This window comes from Sinocyclocheilus grahami, unplaced genomic scaffold (assembly GCF_001515645.1).
Source record: "Sinocyclocheilus grahami isolate Dianchi unplaced genomic scaffold, SAMN03320097.WGS_v1.1 scaffold276.1, whole genome shotgun sequence".
In the NCBI taxonomy this organism is placed as follows: domain Eukaryota; kingdom Metazoa; phylum Chordata; class Actinopteri; order Cypriniformes; family Cyprinidae; genus Sinocyclocheilus; species Sinocyclocheilus grahami.
In genome coordinates this window covers 906739-927121 of record NW_015505455.1, presented here as the reverse complement: position 1 = coordinate 927121, position 20383 = coordinate 906739, and the positions used below count along the sequence as shown (strand labels likewise).

Sequence of the window (20383 nt, the reverse complement as noted above, 5' to 3'; positions counted from 1 at the left end):
AAATGGGAAGAGCAATCAATATGCTGTTCCTCCTAAATGAATGGTCATGAGTTGTATAAATATTTATTTGAGTTTATTTAGTTATCTTTTTCTTTGCATTTTAGTTTAGCAGACTATGTAATTCTCCAGAGTTCTGCAGCATTGGGAAATCCCTTTTTGGCTTTCATTTTTTAAAGATGATTGAATTGGTTTATGAATCAGTGAACAACTTGTATTATATAGAAATAACAAAAATGAGGTTTTAATTAATTCCCAGCCCTTTTCCGGACTGGAAATTCAAGTAATGTAATGAATCGTGGATGCCCACCCATTTGGCTGGAAGGCTTTTCTAATCTTTGTCCTAAACACATTTAACCAGTCATTTAAAATTTGTATTTTGTCCTGAATGAGACCAATTAATTGGCCCGATTTCCTGCACAGAGCCCTATTGTCTGTGCCACAATTGATTTTTTTCATTGTGAATGGAATCCAGATTGAGAAGACTTACAGAAAACGTTTGACCTCTGTCATTGCCAACAAAGGGTATATAACAAAGTATATCAACTTTGTTGATATATATAAGTCCTCCTATGTCTGGCTTAATTGGAGGACTTCATATGTGTAATTTCATATTGACAAATGAAGGTACGAATATAATTTGTTTTTTTTTCCCTGTCCATGACTTGTCTTCAGGACCGCTTGAGAGCAAGAGCTCTAATGTGTGAAAACCTTGTGAAGACTTACAGAAAACGTTTGACCTCTGTCATTGCCAACAAAGGGTATATAACAAAGTATATCAACTTTGTTGATATATATAAGTCCTCCTATGTCTGGCTTAATTGGAGGACTTCATATGTGTAATTTCATATTGACAAATGAAGGTACGAATGTAATTTGTTTTTTTTTTCCCTGTCCATGACTTGTCTTCAGGACCGCTTGAGAGCAAGAGCTCTACATGTGTTTGACAAAGATCATTTAAAAGCCTCAGACAAACTGTTATAGAATTGTTTATAGACAGTAAGAATTCCATTTAAACTATTGGTAAATCTCAACAAAACCGAATAAATGGTCAATACGAAATGTCCAAATATTATTCAGGAAGCTCATTTGAATTGTGTAGGCTACTTATAATAAATTCTGCCTTGTACGTTTGCTTTCAGTTTAATCCGAGAAGAGAGACCTGGCAGTCGCAGCTCAGTTGTTTCACTGATACTCGATCGCAGGAAGAAGCGGTATCAGTATCTAAACACTCGTCCAGTGTGGAAATACTGGCCCCCGCCTGTGGATTGGTCCAGCACTGGCTCTCATAGGGGTCCTATAGTCTGTCAGCTCTCACTGCTGATATCAGAGTGCGCGCGACTTCACACAGACGGAATCAGTAACGAATCATGAACCACTGAGGACTCCCCAAGTTTTTACATTTCTTTTTCGGAGGGGTTGCCTTTTTTTCATCTTTGGCTGTGGGATTCCCAGCTTATTTTGTTTTTCTTTCTCATTCATTCCAGGGGTTATCAACTCTGATGGTAAGTTGAAACCAACAGCTAGGCTAACTAATAAGAAGTTTAGAGCCCGCGTGGTATCGATTGAATTGAATTTGTCTTATTATATTTGAATTAAATAATTCGCGCACGGATTAACAGCATTTTTAATATCGAAGCGAGGTCAATTTGAGTGAAATTGTTTTTAATATTTAAAACGCACGTTGAGTCCAGTTCTACATACATCAACATATTTTAGCCTCAAAACAAATAATACAAGAACGACCCCAATTACACCTCTAATTTAAAATAAAAAGGACTTTAAAAACTACAATATACAGTGTTATTCATATATATATTGTATGTTAAATTCACGTTTTCAGCGCAAACTAGCAGTGCCATACACGGCAAGCTAGTTCAGCATTTATTCCTTAAAACCAACTACTAGCCTAGGCCTATCTATTTTGTTACTATTAATATTTTTAAACTAGTGTTTTTAATTTATTTTTATTTTCTAGTTAGTAGTATGACATCTTTTAACATTTCACCGGTATTCACTAGATACTACACTCTAAAAAATGCTGGGTTAAATACAACCCAGTGCTGGGTAAAATAGGGACAAACCCAGCAATTGGGTTGTTTTGACCCAGCGGTTGGGTTACTACCCAGAAGGTTGGGTTAAACATTTAATCAAACCGCTGGGTCAAAACAGCCCAATTGCTGGGTTTGTCCCTATTTTACCCAGGGTTGTATTTAACCCAGCATTTTTTAGAGTGTAGTAGCCTAACGTTACTTATTTCAGTAGTGAGTAATTTAATTAGGTGTTTTTTCATTACATAGGCTACCACTATTTAATTTACTTCTAGTCACTAGTTACTTGAATCTATTCTGGTTTTACTACTTGTTAGACACTATTAGACTAGATATTTATGTGTATTCCAATTGTTAACTGTGTCATTTGTAAATTAACTGCACATCCCATTGTTTCCTGAAGTAAGCAGGAAAATCATCCAAAAGTTAACACCCAGCATCAAACACGAGCAAGCTATCTATGTGTCCACACTAGTGTTAATATTATGCTTTTAAATGAGTTAGCTTTATTTTGATTCAGCTCGCTATATTGTTAAAAGTTAACCATACTGTAGCCTACATTTAACATTTTTATTTTAGACATTGTATGTTTCTTGTATTTCACTGATATCAATTGGTGTCAATCTTAAAAATAAAGGTGCTTCAAAAGGTTCTTCAAGCGATGCCATAGAAGAACCATTTTTGGTTCCACAAAGAACCATTCAGTCAAAGGTTCTTTAAAGAATCATCTCTTTCTTACCTTTTTATAATCTGAAGAACCTCCTTTCGCTACAAAGAACCTTTTGTGAAACAGAAAGGTTCTTCAGATGTTAAAGGTTCTTTATGGAACTATTTGGACAAAAAGGTTCTTCTATGGCATCGTGAAGCACCTTTCTTTTTAAGAGTGTAGATGTTAGATACTGTACTCCGGTCTGATAAATAGGTTATGCATTAAATAAGCACTAGTAAACCTGCAGTAGATATTATTAACTATTGTTGATAGTTAATTAATAGTTGAAATCTGAACAGCTCAAGTATTACAATGGCAAACATTTGTTACCACTAACAATGGAATAGTGATTAACAGCAAAACACTAATTAATGCATGATTACTAGTGAAATCAAGAACAATACTAGTCACTATTTGATTACTGATGCATATTTATAGGTACCATTTAGTTTAATAAATGTCAAACCTTTTCCAAGCTTGCCATAGCTGTGTGCCTCTGTATAAAGCATTTTCTGTACAGTGTAGATGTGTTCAAAGTGTTTTTTACAGCTACTTTTTGTAGATACCTGTGTAGTTTTATGAATATTTCAGTGGTTTAGCAAAATGGAGCCTGTTTAATATTTATTATGATTTTTATTTTTTTTACTTTTTACTTCTCCTGATATGCCTTAAAGGGTTTACAATTCTTGCTGATGCTGGGGAACTGGAGAGGAAATAGTGCAGCTTTTCATATCTTAAGGGTAGTGTTTTGATTTTATATATATATAGCACTTTTTTTTACATTAAACATATTTTCTATATCTGTCTTGAGCCACATTTAGCCTTTAACTTCATAACAGCAAATAAATCACAGAATGTAAGAATCAAAACAGACTTTCAACTGAAAAAAATAAAATGAATCATTTTTCATTTTATGAGCCTATCAAATCGGCTGATGTAATAGGAGAGTAAATCAGATATAAAACCATCATTCACACGCAGCTGAAGTACAGTACATCTGTTTGTTCTGAGCCGGCCCTGCTGTTTCATCTGCAGTGTTTGAATTGGTTTGCTATCAAACCATGATATTTTGGGTTTGATTTAGTACGGGATGTCAGCCCTATGAGGAATGATCCAGAGTCTCAGCCAGATACAGTTCGAGACTGTGCTAAATGATGGATGAATGTAGACGATGATCTTTTCCATCATCCATCCACAAGGGTCCACTGTTGAGTGTGGCGTTGGCACAGGTTGTCACAAGCTGTCTAGTAGCTTAAACATAGTCTTCTTTTAAACACAAGGCACTGAAACCAGAAGGCTGTTTTGGGAAACTGATCAAAGGGTTCATCCAGTGTTGTGGAGACCTGTTTCTCTGTTGTCCCATTGTCATCCCCTAAACTCTCACAGATCCATATCAATGGCTGTGAGGCTGGGCGTCAGGATCTACTTGTTTACTGTATGTTTGCTTCAATCTTTTTCACCTCCCCTACTTTCATTTCTTGTTTATGACAGTCACCTATTCGCATTCTTTTCATTTTGTTCTTTTTTCCCCCAGGCAGAATCTTGTTTTAAGAAATTAAGCTGGGATTGAACACTGTCAGGATGTCAGGAGACATTGTGTAGCAAAAACGCTACTGCATGTTAAAGACGCCGTGTGGTTTTTAGTCCTTGTATTGAGGTCATCTGTATAATAATGTACTCCTAAAAGTTCACAAACAATAATGATAATAATAAATCAAATAAAAATATATATATTTCTCTTCCAGAAATAATAATAATAAACAAAACATTTATGACTTATCTTGTAAGCAGGGGAGCACCAGATTATTATTATTATTTTATTTGTTTTACTCTAGAATGAGAATATCCCTCCCCCCATACTTCATTCCACCTGTAAATGTCTAACAATAGCAATATATAATATATAAATTATAATAAAAAATGCTATTAATAATAATAATAATAATTACAGTTATAAAGGTTTATATTCTTTTGATTTGTAATGGGCAAATATATATATATAAAAAAACAGAACAGCTGTTTTCTCATGTCTTCCAGAGGTGGGTAACCCCAGTGAGCGTCTCTGCAGCAGTGTGGAAACACTCCAGGGTAAATAGCTAGAATGACTTCCCATATAAACACTAAAACAAAAGGAAAGAGCTTCTGGCCATCACTACTGGTGTGTCTGGTAAATGTAATAAAGAATATCCACTTAAGGTTTCCTTTGTTTTCTCATATGTGTTTCAAAGTTGCTTGCCATTTGTGCTTACAAGAAAGGGCTTTGCGTCTGGAAAAGCTCAATATTCTGCTGTTATGTTACACGTTTTGCTGCTTCTGTACACTCTGTATTGTTTACTTAAAACCCCATATTGCTATCAGTGTCAACAATAACTAACTCTTAAAATGGTTGACTAATCTCTTTTTTCCTCAGATCAACCATCAACCTTATTGCCATCAATCATATGATGAAATGTTGGAGCATGAAGCATTTCTCAATCATGTACGATTGAAAAAAAAATGAATTTTCGAATTTGGATATAAAACAAAGAATCGTGGAGTATGTTTTACAAGAAAATGCTATTTAAGTCATTCTGCTTCAAAATGTCATGTTTAATTCAATGTGTTACTTGCCATTTCTTTGTAATTAATTATGAAATGAATTGTGTTAATTATGTTTTGAGTGAAAATTGTTTCTACACCAAATTTTTTTCAGTCTAAAATTCTAAAATGATTACTTTATCGGTTTTTATCCAGTCCTTCTCTTCAGAGGCTTGTTTCCCAATTGATAACATAATTTCCTTTCTTCTTTCTCCAGGGAATGCAGTGGAATACTAAATGTTATAGAAAGATGGGCAAGCAACACATGGAATGAAGACTGGATCATCACATCTAACAACATGACATGGGGTCAAAATGGATTTTAAAATGTACATTCATTTTATTTATTTAATACCGAATCTCTCTGAAAAGTTTGAGGAGAAATGTCTGTAGATACTTTTAAAAATATTTACAAAGTTCTCCTTTTTACTTGGCGATTCAACAATCTGGAAAATTTTTAACAAAGGAACATTCGATTATTGGTCTTCTGGTAAGGCTGATACTAGGCCTCGGTGAGGTGGCTGTTGCTTGGAGCTGCAGCTATGGACATTGAGGCGAGGCATCGTCCTTTCTCCCCAGCATCCTCACCATGCTGAACAAAGACTTTGACGTGTTGTACATGATTCTGGAGCTGCTGATTGCCCTGCTTTCCATCCTGGGCAACGTGTTGGTCTGCTGGGCAGTGGGCCTCAACAGCAACCTCCAGAGCATCACCAACTTCTTTGTTGTTTCGCTGGCCGTGGCGGACATCGCAGTGGGTGTGCTGGCCATTCCCTTCTCCATTTTGATCAGCACTGGTTTCTGTGCCAATTTCTACGGTTGTCTGTTCATCGCCTGCTTCGTCCTAGTGCTGACCCAGAGCTCCATATTTAGTCTTCTGGCCATTGCCATCGACCGCTTCATTGCTATCAAGATCCCACTAAGGTGAGTGAAGGGTGTTGCTGTCTTTGTACATTAATTATGTTTCAGGGAGGTTGTTTCTCCGATTATTAATGGCATGTTTGTTGGCTCTGTTTATTATTACATTTTGTAGACTAATGTTTCAAATGTTTCACCTCTGTTAAATATTTTTGGCCCTAAAGAGAAACAGTTTTTACTACTTTTCTGAAAAGTTACCAAAACCCATTTAGACTAGCTAGCTAAGACAAGCAAATTAACTTAGGCTGGCTTAAGAAGTTTTTTTTTTCAACAAGGAAACCAGCTTGGATCAGTATATTGATTCATTCTGGTTCAAGTGGTTAGGTCTTCTGATGGTCAAGCTGATAAATGACCAAAACCCCTCTAAAACCAGACAAAAGACCAGGCTAAGGCCAGCAAATTAAGTTAGGCTGGCTTAAGATGTTTTTTTTTTTCAAGCCTGGAGATTCATACTGGTTTAAGCTGGTCTTTTCAGGAATTAACCATGCATGGCACTGTTCCCATTTGTCGGGACAAACCATGCCTTAAACAGCTTTTCTTTTTTTTAACACAGTATGTCTCAGTGAAGATTCTTGACTATTTTTGGGTGAATATGATTTAAGAACATAGCAAGGTCTAAACTCTTGATTTTTAGGCTGTCTTTGAGCATAACCTCACATAAATCTGATTTACTCTGGAATGTTTTTGCTAATAGTTTGCACAGATTTCCTCACCAAGCATCCACTTTTGCTTTTTTGGCAGTCATAAATCCTTCATCAGATGCCAGTAGGTTTTTTTTCATTAACACTTTACACTTAATAATGAGCCAATTAGCACTGTTCAGAATGAGCAGCTAACATGCTAATGGAGATTGAGGTAATGTTGGAATAATGTTTTGGAACGGTCAGTCCAGCTGGTTTCAGTGAGATGTGTGATATAGACTGCGTGTGTGTCCACGTCCTGTCAGCAGGTTTTGGGTGGGGGACGGGGATGTTTTCTCTGTGGCTCACTGAACATCCACATCTGGAGAATGAGACAAATAGAGGCCAAGGAACTCAGTTGTTCTCCCACACTGGCCTGAAAAGAGACTCTGAAAATAGATTTCTGTTCCAAACACTGACATTTCTGAGCACATTCTTTCTTCTTAATTGCTCCAATGGGAGAATTTTCTGGAAATACTGTGAATGGATGCTAGGATCGTTAGCAATGTGGCTGCATCAGGGTTGTTCTAATGTTCACACTGTATCCAAATAACCATAATTATGAGATTTTACTTTGAGTTATATTAGTATTAATTTCTATGATAAAAAAGTATTTGTGAAAGAAAGAAAGCCCACTAGTGTACAAAGAGTTTTTCATGCCATCATAACGGTCAAGTAAATGGAACCCAGTTTTAGACTTAAAGTAAAAAATTTAAATGTAATTATGAGATAAAGTTATGAATTATGAGATACATTGTGAGATATGAAGTCACAATTATGATTGCAATTTTTTTATATATAGTCACAATTATAAAAGCTAGATGCAATTGTGAGATATAAAATTGTAACTGGAGAATTCAAAGGCAGAACTGTGAGAACTAGTCGCAATTTATGAGAAAAAAGTTGCAACTGTGATATATAAGGTCAGAATTGTGAGATATAAAGGGCCACAATTATGAGAACTAGTCACAATTACATCAAATAAAATTGCAATTGTGAGAAATGGTACCAATTATGAGATACACTTTGACAGACGCAAAAGGTTATTACTTATTGGAAACTCATAGTTACATAATTCCAGCATGACATGAGCACAGTTTTAAAGAGATGTCTAGGTTTACAGCCATGCTGTCATTTGCTTGCTTTTGTTAGTACTTTGGACCTTTTAGATGTGCAGTCTAGACAAACTGGAACAAACACTTATGGCTGGGGAATTTGAAAAACATGATTTTCTCTCTCTCTTTCTTCCAGATACAACAGCCTAGTAACCGGGCAGCGTGCCAGAGGCATCATAGCAATCTGCTGGGTTCTGTCGGTTATCATCGGTCTAACACCTATGCTAGGCTGGCACAAAGCCCGCTCAAAAGAGGCCCTCAACAGCACCTGCCTGCCCGGCATGATGAAGTGTTTGTTCGAGGAGGTGGTGGTCATGGACTACATGGTCTACTTCAACTTCTTCGCCTGCGTGCTGCTGCCTTTGCTCCTCATGCTGGCCATTTACCTGCGGATCTTCATGGCTGCGCGCCACCAACTCAAATGCATCGAGTCCAAGGCTGTGCCGTGTGAGCTCAAGTCCCGCTCCACCCTGCAGAAAGAGGTCCATGCCGCAAAATCTCTGGCGATCATCGTCGGCCTGTTTGCGGTTTGCTGGTTGCCGCTGCACATCATCAACTGTTTCACTCTGTTTTGTCCACAGTGTAAACGGCCGCCGGTTCTTATCATGTATCTGGCTATAATTCTCTCACACGCAAACTCAGTTGTGAACCCGTTCATTTACGCCTACCGCATACGTGAGTTCAGATACACCTTCCGGAAGATTGTGCGCTATCACATCTTGGGTAGACGAGAGCCTCTTCCTTGCAACGGGAGCACCCGTACCTCAGCCCGAACGAGTGTGTCGGATTCGCTTCGGTTTAAAGTCAACGGCCTGGTGCGGGACCTCTACACTGAACAGAGCAGCACCACCAGCAGCTGTGAAAGTGCAGAACCTGGCCACATGCACAGACCTGTTACCACAGAAAAACCCATATTAGACAATCAGCCTATGGAACTCACTAATTCTCACAGACACCCGGGACTAAGGCATCCAGAGTCGCCGCTCACTGGGAATAATGAAGGTGTTGCGTGCAGAAAGCATGCCGTATTTGACATTACGGATGGGAAGGATCCATCCTCGCCGCTTCACGTTAAATCAGCCCTGTACCTACAAACAGCCCACTGTGTTGAACTCACAGAGGCTTCCTGATAAATAATACACTCTGAATGATGGATTCTAATTATTTATTTGCTGCTTTGAAAAAATGATGGGCTAAAATATGAAATACAAAGTACATATTTTTGCTTCTTTAAGGATTTGACATTGATGTGGACCTGTAGCAGCTCAGAACTGAGTGTGTACAGTTTGGTATTGTTATGACTGTAATGATAATGTAAACATATTAAAGAGCATCAAAATGAAAATCGTGTTTTTATGACTTTTTTTTCAATCTTAAGAATGTAAAAATTGTGAATTCTAAAAATCTCCTTTTCAGTTCATGAGTTGGAACTGGAATTGGTCACAGGATTTTGAATTGGAATTCTTTAGTACAAAATAAATAAATTGTTTTATTAATGAATTACTTTGAGTAATTATTCATGTGTATTCACAGAAAATTAGAACAGTAAAACTGATTAGAGATATCTCTTAACTAAATTCAATACTCTCAAAAACAACAGAAATGAAAAACTATTATTAATGAAAGCATGTTAATGAAAGTTAGTCAGCAAGACTGTATTTCATAAAGCTAGCATGCAGCATTGCAACTCATGCCATGTATTTTGGCTGCGTATTTGTAGGCTCTACGAAAGGTTTTAAGCAGTGTTACTCTGACTCTCTTCTTTCTATGAAACACTTTACACAAATAGGATAATTTTTTTGAATTTTTTAAAAATTATTATATTAAGGGCACACATCTCTTGTTTTTTGTTTTGAGAACTATTAGATAAGTTATATATATCATGTAAATGTAGCCTAGCATAAAAGTAGCTAATTTTAAACACACTGAATGCCTGTTCACTTAAAATAGTTATTTTGGCCTTATTGACTGCAACTTTTCATAGTCACTGTGTTTAGACCTAAAGTTGGTAAAAGGGTTGCAAAATCTGCAAATCTCATAAAAATGGAACAGAAAATTGCATGTGGCTGACAATCAACATTTCCTGAAGGTTCAACACCTAATTTCACTGACTATTTGTTTAAACTAAAATTACTTTTGCTGCCTTATTTTGTTCGCAATTGTGGAAAGTTTATTATCTAAATTAAACATCACTCTTTTGCAACAAGAAGATATTGTAATGCTCTGGCAATGTTCATGAAACGTGATTTCACATCAACCCATTGCTTGAGTTTTATGCCAGTTCTTTCTGCCTCATCAGAGTATACAGCTACCTGCCCACAGCATGTAAATGCAGTCACGTACGTCATTCACTTTGTTCTTCAGCTCTTCACCGAGCCTCCAACTGCCCAGGGGCCCTCGTTTACCTTATGTCTTATATCTTACAGATATGCGTGGCACTAGGTACCAAAAACTTGTAGGCAACCCCCTCGACGGAAACCTCAGAAATTTCCTGTGCCATGGGTGGCCATATGCATCGGGTAAACCCACCGATGTAAGCCAATCCCGTGCTTTACAGAGGACATGACAGGTGACAAAAGCCTGATATAGATGCAACAAAGCCTATGTCATGAATAGGGTGGAAAACCCCCTTTTCTTTAGGAGGAGGAAGTAATGGCTGAAAAACCCTCTTCCTCCATCTTCCCTTATGGCACCACCCGAAATGCCACCTTGCTGAGGATAATGTACTCGGTTACTAACGTAACCTCGGTTCCCTGAGATACGGAAGGACACTGCATCTGTTTAAGACGCTTTGGGGAAAAACTCCTTTTTCTCCGATGACTGAAGCCTTTTAATAACGCAGTGAAACTGCACGGCCATTGGTTCGTGCAGTGTATTCAAAACGAACCAATGGCTCGGCAGCGGAGCTAGAATTATATAGCATCTGGCTATATAAGCGGCACATCGCGATAGGATCCTCAGGTTACTTCGACTGAAGCGACGACTGAGTCATGCAGCTACATAGCACGGCAAAGTACACAGTACTCGTTCTGTTACATTAGTAACCGAGTACGTTCCCTATCGATACTTCACTCATACTGCATCTGTTTAAGATGCTTTGGGGAACCAGTACAATCCCGCCGTGCTATGCTAGAGGAACGACTAATACTTGAACTTGCCTTAAGCACCCAAGGGGGCCCAGAGGGACTAAATAATTTGCAGGGAAGCCCCGCAAAAGGCAGTAGGGCTGAAAAGGCAGTAGGGCTAAACTCAGAGAGGTCGGCCCAGCTTTGTATCATCGTCCCGAAATAATTCAGTACAGCCTCGGAACTCACTGAGGGCCAAGAGCGTACATGAAGGAGGCAAACGCCAAGCACTGGTTGTTATACGACAGAGTGACCTGCTATGCAGAAAGGACCCACGCCTGTAAGGCCGGGATGTCCAGACTATAGAATCTGGCAAATGTGAACGGCGAGGCCCAGCCGACCGCCACACAAATTTCTGCAATGGACACACCGCTAGACCAGGCCCAGGAAGAGGCAACACCTCTAGTTGAGTGGGCTCTTACTCCCATGGGGCATTGAAGGCCCAAAGAAGAGTACTTAATGCTTCTAGAATGTTACTAACAACATATTTCTGCCTCATCATTTGACCAAAATCCACATTGGATCGCAGTCAGAAGTTATCACAAACACTCAATAGTGACTGATAGTGACGTTCAAGTAGAAGTGTTGTATTAATCTCATTAATTGTCATGTGTAGCTTGAAGCTTGTCTCTGTTACCATATATGATTATATTTCATTATGTATTTTATCAAATCACATAAGTTTGTAAGAAACGGTTTAATTTTCCAAAAAGATTTTTAATTATATTAATATAATGTACCTCATGCTGATCAGAGGGATGTGGGTGGGATGTAATGCCAGAGTAAAGTAAAACCACAACTTACACAACAGTGTTCAGATCATCTTTTTTTCCTAACAAAATCAATATAATGCAATATTTCTATCTGCTGAATGTAAGCTTTTCCATATCCCAAGCTTGCCTGCTGCACTGGGGACATCACATGCATGTGCGAGTCGTGAAAATTATGAAAATAAATCTAGGAATTATTTGATTGTTGGGATTTTAAATTAGCGGGGTTGAGAATATTTCTATCTGCTGAATGTAAGCTTTTCCATATCCCAAGCTTGCCTGCTGCACTGGGGACATCACATGCATGTGCGAGTCGTGAAAATTATGAAAATAAATCTAGGAATTATTTGATTGTTGGATTTTAAATTAGCGGGGTTGAGGCATCAAAAGTAACTAAGTTGTTTTATGAATGGTAACTGTAATATTATTACTGAAATCTTATTAGTAATTAGTTACACTACTAGTTACTGCAAAAGGTAATATTATTAAAGTAACTAAGTTACTAGTAACTAGTTACTGCCCAACACTGATCGGCAGGGAGGTTCTCATCACTTGTTTCTACAGAGGTCAAACAGAACCCGCAAGCTTCGCAAGAGTGCTTGTGACCATAAACACCCACATGCCATAGGACGGGTTAGATCTTATGCTCAGACATTTCTCATGAAAAAGTATATTAGCCATTTCTTTGCTGTGCTAAACTCGAGCTAAAAACTTCTCTTTTATGCCTTTCTCTTCAACGAGAGTCACCACTGGGTTTTCTTGTGAATGTGGGGTGATGGTGTTAACAGCACGGGGAAGACCTGAAGAACAAAGGGAATGACGTATGCGACTGCATTTATATGCTGTGGGCAGGTAGCCCCGCCCACGTCGTCATGCGTTATTGGCCTTTCAGGCTTGAATGCTGAAGGTGTCTTCAGCAAATGGCACAAGAGCGCGTGAGTTGTACTGAGGCATGAGGCATGAGTTGTACTGAGTGAACCGACTAAATGGGAACACTGATTCATTCAGGAACAAAACACTCTACTGTGAAGTTGTGGCTGTGTTTGAAACAGACAAAGGAAAAACAGACAAAGAAACGGGCAATATTCTGTAATTTACTCAAAAACTAATGTTTATTGAACGGTTGTATGTATTAAGCACTATTGCTCATAATATTGCTTAAATATTTTATATAAAACTATAGGTAAACAACTTGGCCAAGTGTGTGATATAGCTTAAGTGCAGGCTATAAAATGATTTGCTATTTTCCTTCCAAAGAAGGAGTCTCCAGACATGGAGACATGAAGTGGTCATCCCGGGAGAGTCCCTCTCCTGGGCAGCTGTGCTCGATCACACGCTGAAGGGTCTTATGAATCCTAACATTGTATCTTTCCCAGCCTGTTCCCCCCAGACATGGAGACATGAAGTGGTCATCCCGGGAGAGTCCCTCTCTTGGGCAGCTGTGCTCGATCACACGCTGAAGGGTCTTATGAATCCTAACATTGTATCTTTCCCAGCCTGTTCCCAAAGTCCCAAAAGATTCCAGGTTAAAGGGTGCACTAGTGCATCTCAAGAGATTTCTAGAGTATTTTAGGGTAGCATTATCATTCTTCTGAACCGTGCTCCACATATGATATAGATACAATAGACATACAAATGTAAATATAGAGGGTAGCTTTACGTCAAACACGCTTGATTCAGATTGAATCACTTGCAGGCAGACTACTGTTTTGCCAATTCGATTTGAACTGAATCAGTTTTACACACACAAAAAAAACCATTCACAGTTATCTAGCTCAAATTATTCCAAACAAAAGCTCATTGTGTGTTGACACAAAAGGATGTTAAATGAACCTGTGTTTCTCATCTGATTATGCAGCATTCACTCCCATCTTCCTAATGAACTCTGATTATGACTCCTGGGCTCGTCTCCATATCTGCATGAGCTTTTGGATCATCTTATCAACAATAGCAATTTGTACCTCAAATATAGAATAGTCCTGCTGCAATAACTATTTAGATATAACAGGAATAAATTACATTATTCAATTTATTAAAATAGAAAACACAATATTCACAATATTAAGTTTGAACCTTTTTTGTAAACAAATGAATGCTGCCTTGATGAGCGTGAGAGACTTCTTTCAAAACCACTAAAGCATTGTGTTTATTCCAAACTTATGTAGTGTATACTAGTAGTGTATACAGTATGTGTGTATATATAAAACATAGTAACCCTTGGCACACATCTATGTTTTATTGAGCTAAGCAAACAGGCTGATTGGTCTAATCTGTGACATAAAGGTCATAGAGGGCTTCATATCACATCTAGATTTGTGGAAAATACCTGTTGATGAAGCTGATGATGTTTACACACTGATAACATTTTTTTTTCCTTGAAAGCAAAGTTGAGTATAACAGGAATCTGAGTTTATGACTGCTCAAGCCTATGTTGTCATGGAGTTGCTGTCTGTGTCTCATCGGCTGTTATTCTGCCTCGATTTACAGGATTGTGAATCAGCAATGGTGCTATAAAACAGTGGTTCTCAACCAGATGGCTAGGGCTCCTCAGCTCCCAATTAAGGAAGATGACAAAAAATATATTTTAATTATAATTTTAAATAATTGTACATGTGTGACGGGGGAAAAAATGTAAACTAATATATTTTATGACACAATTGGGCATTTTTATAATGCTTTTACAATACTGTTAAAAATTTTGGCATTTAAAAATTTTTGTTTCTTATTTTTTCGATGAAAATACATTAAAACAGTAATATTGTGAAATATAATTAAAATTTTAAATAACAGTTTTCTATTTGAATGTAATTAAAAAAGTGCTTTATTCTTGTGATGGCAAAGCTGAATTTTCAGCAGTGTGGCATGATTCTCCAGAACTTATTAAACATTTGTTATATCTTATATCTTATATCTTATCTTTTTTCTTTCTTTTTTTCTAACAGTTGTGCAGCCTAATATTTTTTTTTGTGGAAACCTTGATACATTTGTCAGGATTTTTTTGATGAATGAAAAGTTCAAAATAACAGTATTTATATGAAATAGAAATATTTAGTTATTTGTTATTACGGTATAAATATCTTTATGTGAATGCATGTACCTATAAGGCCATTCACTTCCAAAAATGAACCTCTACTCAAGATTCATGCAGTTTAAAGTACAGCAGGACTGGGCAACTTCGGTCCTGGAGGGCCACTGTCCTGCAGAGTTTAGCTTCAACCCTAATCAAACACACCTGCACAAGCTAATCAGTGTGTTCAAGATCACTAGAAAGCTACAGGCAGGTGTGTTTGATTAGGGTTGGAGCTAAACTTTGCAGGACAGTGGCCCTCCAGGACCGAAGATGCCCAGTCTTGAAATACAGGGACAAAACTGCAACAGACATTTAAATGAATTAAGTTTGCTAACCTCTTAGTCCTTTAAGACTCATTTCTTATGGCACAACTTTTTCCCCAAGTTAGTACTGAAATAGCCACAACTGGGAAGGACTTGTGCTGTTCTCTTACTGTTGCATTTAAAGTCATGGGAAAAAGACTATAGATCTGTTCCCCACACAACTAGACATGCCCTGGATAAATACTTCAAAGTATCAAAGAACCTGTCTGTCTGTGTACTAACTCCATGGAGACAAATCAGCCTGGTCTGCTTCATAAAAAAAGAGTCCCTTCTCTCCTCTTTTTTCAAGGGGGTTACAGAAAGAGAGAGCCAAAAAAAAAAAAAAACAGTGAGTGAAAAATGTAGCCGGGTAATACGGTGCTGTTTATATAATGCAGATTCTAGGCCGGGAGGGGAGTTCATCCATAGTTCAGTGGTGGCACAGCAGAATAATATTCTGATTACACTGAGTCTAGTCTGCCAATTACATTCAGTACTGTAGAACTCCACAGCATTCCTCATAAACCAGGGCTTTGTCTCTAGGTATAGCTGTCGTCAACAACATTTAACTGGCTTTTATTTTCCTACTGTGTGAACAGACGTTCATTACTGCAGGCTGCTGGAACAGTAAGCAGTTGAAAACATCACATCTTAAGACTGAGATGTTCATTACTGTGATATTTGGTGGTAAGTGCAGGATAATTTATATATATAGCCTATTCATATTAGAACATTATTATATCATAACAGTAATATTGTAAAATATTGTGAAATAGTATTAATTTATTTTAAATAATGCTGTTCTATTTTCAATATACTTTAAAATGTATTCCTGTGATGGAAAGCTGAGTTTTCAGCATCATTACTCCAGTCTTCAGTGTCACATGATCCTTCAGAAATTATTCTAATATGCTGATTTGCTGCTTAAGAAACATTTCTTATTGTTAATAATGTTGACAACAGTTGTGCTGCTTATTATTTTTATGGAAACTGTGATGCATTTTCTTCAGGATTCTTTGAGGAATACAAAGCATTTATTTGAAACAGAAATTCTAATCCTTTATAACAAATGTCTTTACTGTCAGTTTTGACCCATGTAATGCTTCCTTGCTGAATAACAGTGTTCATTTATTTATTTAAAAAAATTATAATTCTACTGACCCCCAACTTCTGAACAGTATTGTATATATTCACATTATAATTTTATATAATATAGCAAAGTTCCTTTGCTTTTATGGTTGGAATGTTTTCAAATATATATTTCTTACAGAGGGAAGAGAGGAGATACTGAACCTAAATTGCAAGGTTATAAACTTCATCCACTGTATAAAAGAAAAATGCAATCTAGATCCCCAAGGTAAATTAAAGTATAATTCAGCTGGGTTGACATCGAAAATGAGTTACATCAATGCTTAAACTAGATTCTTACATTTATGAAGTATATATAAGTTGTTTCTACCTGTGCAAAACACAACGCCATGATGCTAGCTAGGGGGTTGCAGATGCTTGCTGTGCCATTGCTATGTGGTTGCTAAGGTGCTCCTAGTGGTTGTTAGATTTGAAAAAATAAAAAAGCAGTGAAGTCTTATTCTTAGGGTCTGGGGTTTGTTCAACTCCAAGCAACACTTAAAATCAGAAACACACTTGCTAAGCTACTAACTGTTAATTTGATGCCAAACTGACTCAGTGTTGGTGATCTAAAAAAAAAAAGACCTGCTCTGTTCTCTATAGAGACTGTGGACTTGATGGACAGGATGGGAGAGCTGGTGAACTTGGCAGAGAGAACCATGATGCTAGCTAGGGGGTTGCAGATGCTTGCTGTGCCATTGCTATGTGGTTGCTAAGGTGCTCCTAGTGGTTGTTAGATTTGAAAAAATAAAAAAGCAGTGAAGTCTTATTCTTAGGGTCTGGGGTTTGTTCAACTCCAAGCAACACTTAAAATCAGAAACACACTTGCTAAGCTACTAACTGTTAATTTGATGCCAAACAGACTCAGTGTTGGTGATCTAAAAAAAAAAGACCTGCTCTGTTCTCTATAGAGACTGTGGACTTGATGGACAGGATGGGAGAGCTGGTGAACTTGGCAGAGAGAGCACAGAGCACCGACCTCGTCAGCAGTTTGCTGAAGGAGAGAGAGAGCTATATTCCATTACGTGTATCACGTGAGTTTGCCCTCACCAACTTCAGGTACATCAGATATCACAACAACTTTACGGAAAACATCAGTAAATACAGCTTTGTATGTTCTCTTATGCAGGAGGTGAAGGCAGTGAAGGTCCAAAGTATACTGCAGTGTATGACTTTGGGACAAGTTACCCTGAGCTAGCAGGCAATGCTTCTATTTTTCATTCATTATTCTATAATTTGGAAAAATTTGATATCAAGAAAAACACTCCATGCTGCTTCTTTTCATTGTATTGTTCTTTTAAAGGATTTTCCCACCGATCTAATTAAAATAAAGTGTACGCTTACTAATCAGCAGAAATATAACATCGTTATATTTCACACAATATCTGTAGTTGTTGGTTCTCTCTTTAATGTAATCTTTCTTTCTGCTAAATTTAGAGATTCTGAGAAAACTGTCAAATCCTTCAAAGGAGAAGGACAAAAGGGGTGGAGCATCTAAAAGGGGAGGAGTCAGTCAAAACCGCATCAAAGCAGCTATCAACTTTAAGAAAGCCATCACAACACCTCGGAGCTGAAAACACTCTCTTACTATTTCCTTGTGTTCTTTAACAATGTTGTAAATATTTTATTTATAGAATTGGTTATGTCATATAAATCAATGTGAAGAATAAATGTTGTTTGTGTATATACACAACCATTCAAAAGTTTGGGGTCACTATGATTAAAAAAATTATAATAATTTAATAATTTTATTCAGTAACAATGCATTAAATTGATCAAGAGAGACATTTATAATGTTACAAAATAATTATATTTTAAATAAATTCAGTTTTGTAATATTTCTATTAATCAAAGAATCAATATCCTGCTTTCACATAATAATTAAATGTTTATTGAGCACCAAATCAGCATATTAGAATGATTTCTGGAGGATCATGTGACACTGAGGACTTGAAAAATGGAGGAATAAAGTACATTATAAAATATAGTCCAATGTAACAATATTTCACAATATCACTGATTTTACTGCATCAAATAAATGCATTTATTCAAATAAATCTTACTGAATCTTATATTATTTTATATTTATATTAATTTAAACAATTATTATCAACCAATTATATTCATTTAGTAACATAAATATATCTTAGTGTAGGCTATATCTTGAGTTTTATAATTCATTATCTTCTTGTCCATCCACCAGTTCACATTTACAACTGTGTGTTTTCTGCGTAAAAATAAGGGTCGTTTTTGGCTTTGGTCTAAAGTTTAGACTAAACAAAGAGCAGTAGGGCTTATTGAAAAATGCAAATTCATTCTCTGCCAGCAGGTGGCGCTTTTCGCCAGGAATATAGCCGTTTCCCCCGTAACCACAGTAAACAAAGCAGTGCAGCACCTGACTTTGAAACTTGCAGCACTCATATTTAATATTTAGTTTTTGATAGTCTTGCTTCTCTCTTTTTCTGTCACTGTCCTCTGTTACTCGCCTGACCCTCACCTTCCACCCTGTGCCTCTTATCTGTCAGTGATCCCTCATTCTCCTGACTGTGATTGGCAGCCTTTAAGGGAAACTCTCCAACCAGAGTGGAGGAGGTCCCGGTACAAAAGAAAGTCACCACAAAACAAACAATCTGATGAGAATGTGGCATTTGCTAACTCACTGCTGAGTCCAACAAAGGCATGAGAACGGAGTATGGGAGTGTAAGTGTTATATGAATATACGCATATGTTATATGCTTTTTTCTATTCCAACAGTAAAAATGTAAACAAAATGTAAACACTGTGGATCTGTTTTGCTATAAAACATTTCCTTTGTTTGTTTAAGCATCACCAGCCTGACATGGAAACACTGGCTTAACCAGTGGCATCAGTTTGGGGCGGGACTAGCTGTTTGGCCATCCAATGGCAGATGAGGTGAGTATCCAGAAAACCTGGGGCAAGTTCAAGCTCAAACCGGTGCGCAACGTTTTGCTACGGTTTCCGGTTTGAACGACATGTTTCCTGGAAACGGTATGCAACGGGGTTTGAGATACGTTTTCTCTTGTTTGGTGGTTGTGTCAAAAATGTCAGCCCAATCAGCAGCAACATGCATGTAAACCACACGTATTAAAGAGGCAGCTCGCACAATGGTGACACTTTCATAAACTTTTCTATACTCTGATTATATAATGGTAAATATCACAATAGCATAGCACAACAACAGTGGTCAGCAATAATGATAAGCAGAATATTCACAATAAAAATAATACGGTCATATAGAATATAAGGATCTTGGAGGTAATGAAATGTTTGTCTTTTCATCCTGAAATGCGAGGCAAATGTTGGATCACAATAATAATTAGGAACCACAGTTTCCACAAATCCCTTAACTCGATTGGGATGTTCTCTTTTATTCAGGAGGGCAAGGGCAGTGACTGTAACATCGAGCGTATTTTGCAGTATTAAACAGGTATTTATACCGATTTCATCAGGCTCCGAAATTCTTCAAAAAGAACACAAAGAATGGCCTTCTCAGCTGCCATAGTTGCAACTCTTGGGTCATCAGAACAGTGTGTTCAACGCACCACCGTTTCCGTTTAAAAAACGTTTTGCACCGTTTTTGTCGGGGCTGAACGCAGCCCTGGTCTTCTCCCACTGTTTCCTTCCCGCGTACTACATGCGCACACATAGCATCGCTGGGCTGTAGGTTGCCAAGTTGAGGGGATAAATGGGTTGAAATTGGTATGCGTCGATCGCGTGAGAAAGATGTGTTTTATACAAGATCTGGCAACTGGACAACCTTGGAATTTGTTGTTGTGATTATTAATGAGGTTTGGCCCATGCAAATTATGGGAGTTTTACCGGAAGCGAATGTAGCAAACATATAAAATATGCCCAGTGGGAATTTTTTTTAATAGAAAGATTAAAAATACGTGAAAATATTTAAACGGGATGATAGCGGG

General features: G+C 37.5%; 2 protein-coding genes across 2 annotated transcripts; both read left to right on the top strand.

Annotated features, from left to right (window-relative positions):
* The first annotated feature begins 1163 nt into the window (after nucleotides 1–1163).
* Nucleotides 1164–9374, top strand: LOC107600048 (adenosine receptor A2b-like). Its single transcript, XM_016291813.1, has 3 exons — nucleotides 1164–1502; nucleotides 5552–6258; nucleotides 8184–9374. The coding sequence occupies exons 2-3, from the start codon at nucleotides 5924–5926 to the stop codon at nucleotides 9175–9177; spliced, it is 1329 nt and encodes a 442-aa protein (XP_016147299.1). The 5' UTR covers nucleotides 1164–1502; nucleotides 5552–5923; the 3' UTR covers nucleotides 9178–9374.
* A 6542-nt stretch (nucleotides 9375–15916) lies between these two features.
* Nucleotides 15917–18143, top strand: LOC107600047 (uncharacterized protein C22orf15). The gene is made up of 5 exons (XM_016291812.1): nucleotides 15917–16001; nucleotides 16585–16671; nucleotides 17354–17476; nucleotides 17572–17643; nucleotides 17880–18143. Exons 1-5 carry the CDS (start codon nucleotides 15977–15979, stop codon nucleotides 18014–18016), a joined length of 444 nt encoding a protein of 147 aa, XP_016147298.1. The 5' UTR covers nucleotides 15917–15976; the 3' UTR covers nucleotides 18017–18143.
* The last annotated feature ends 2240 nt before the right edge of the window (nucleotides 18144–20383 follow it).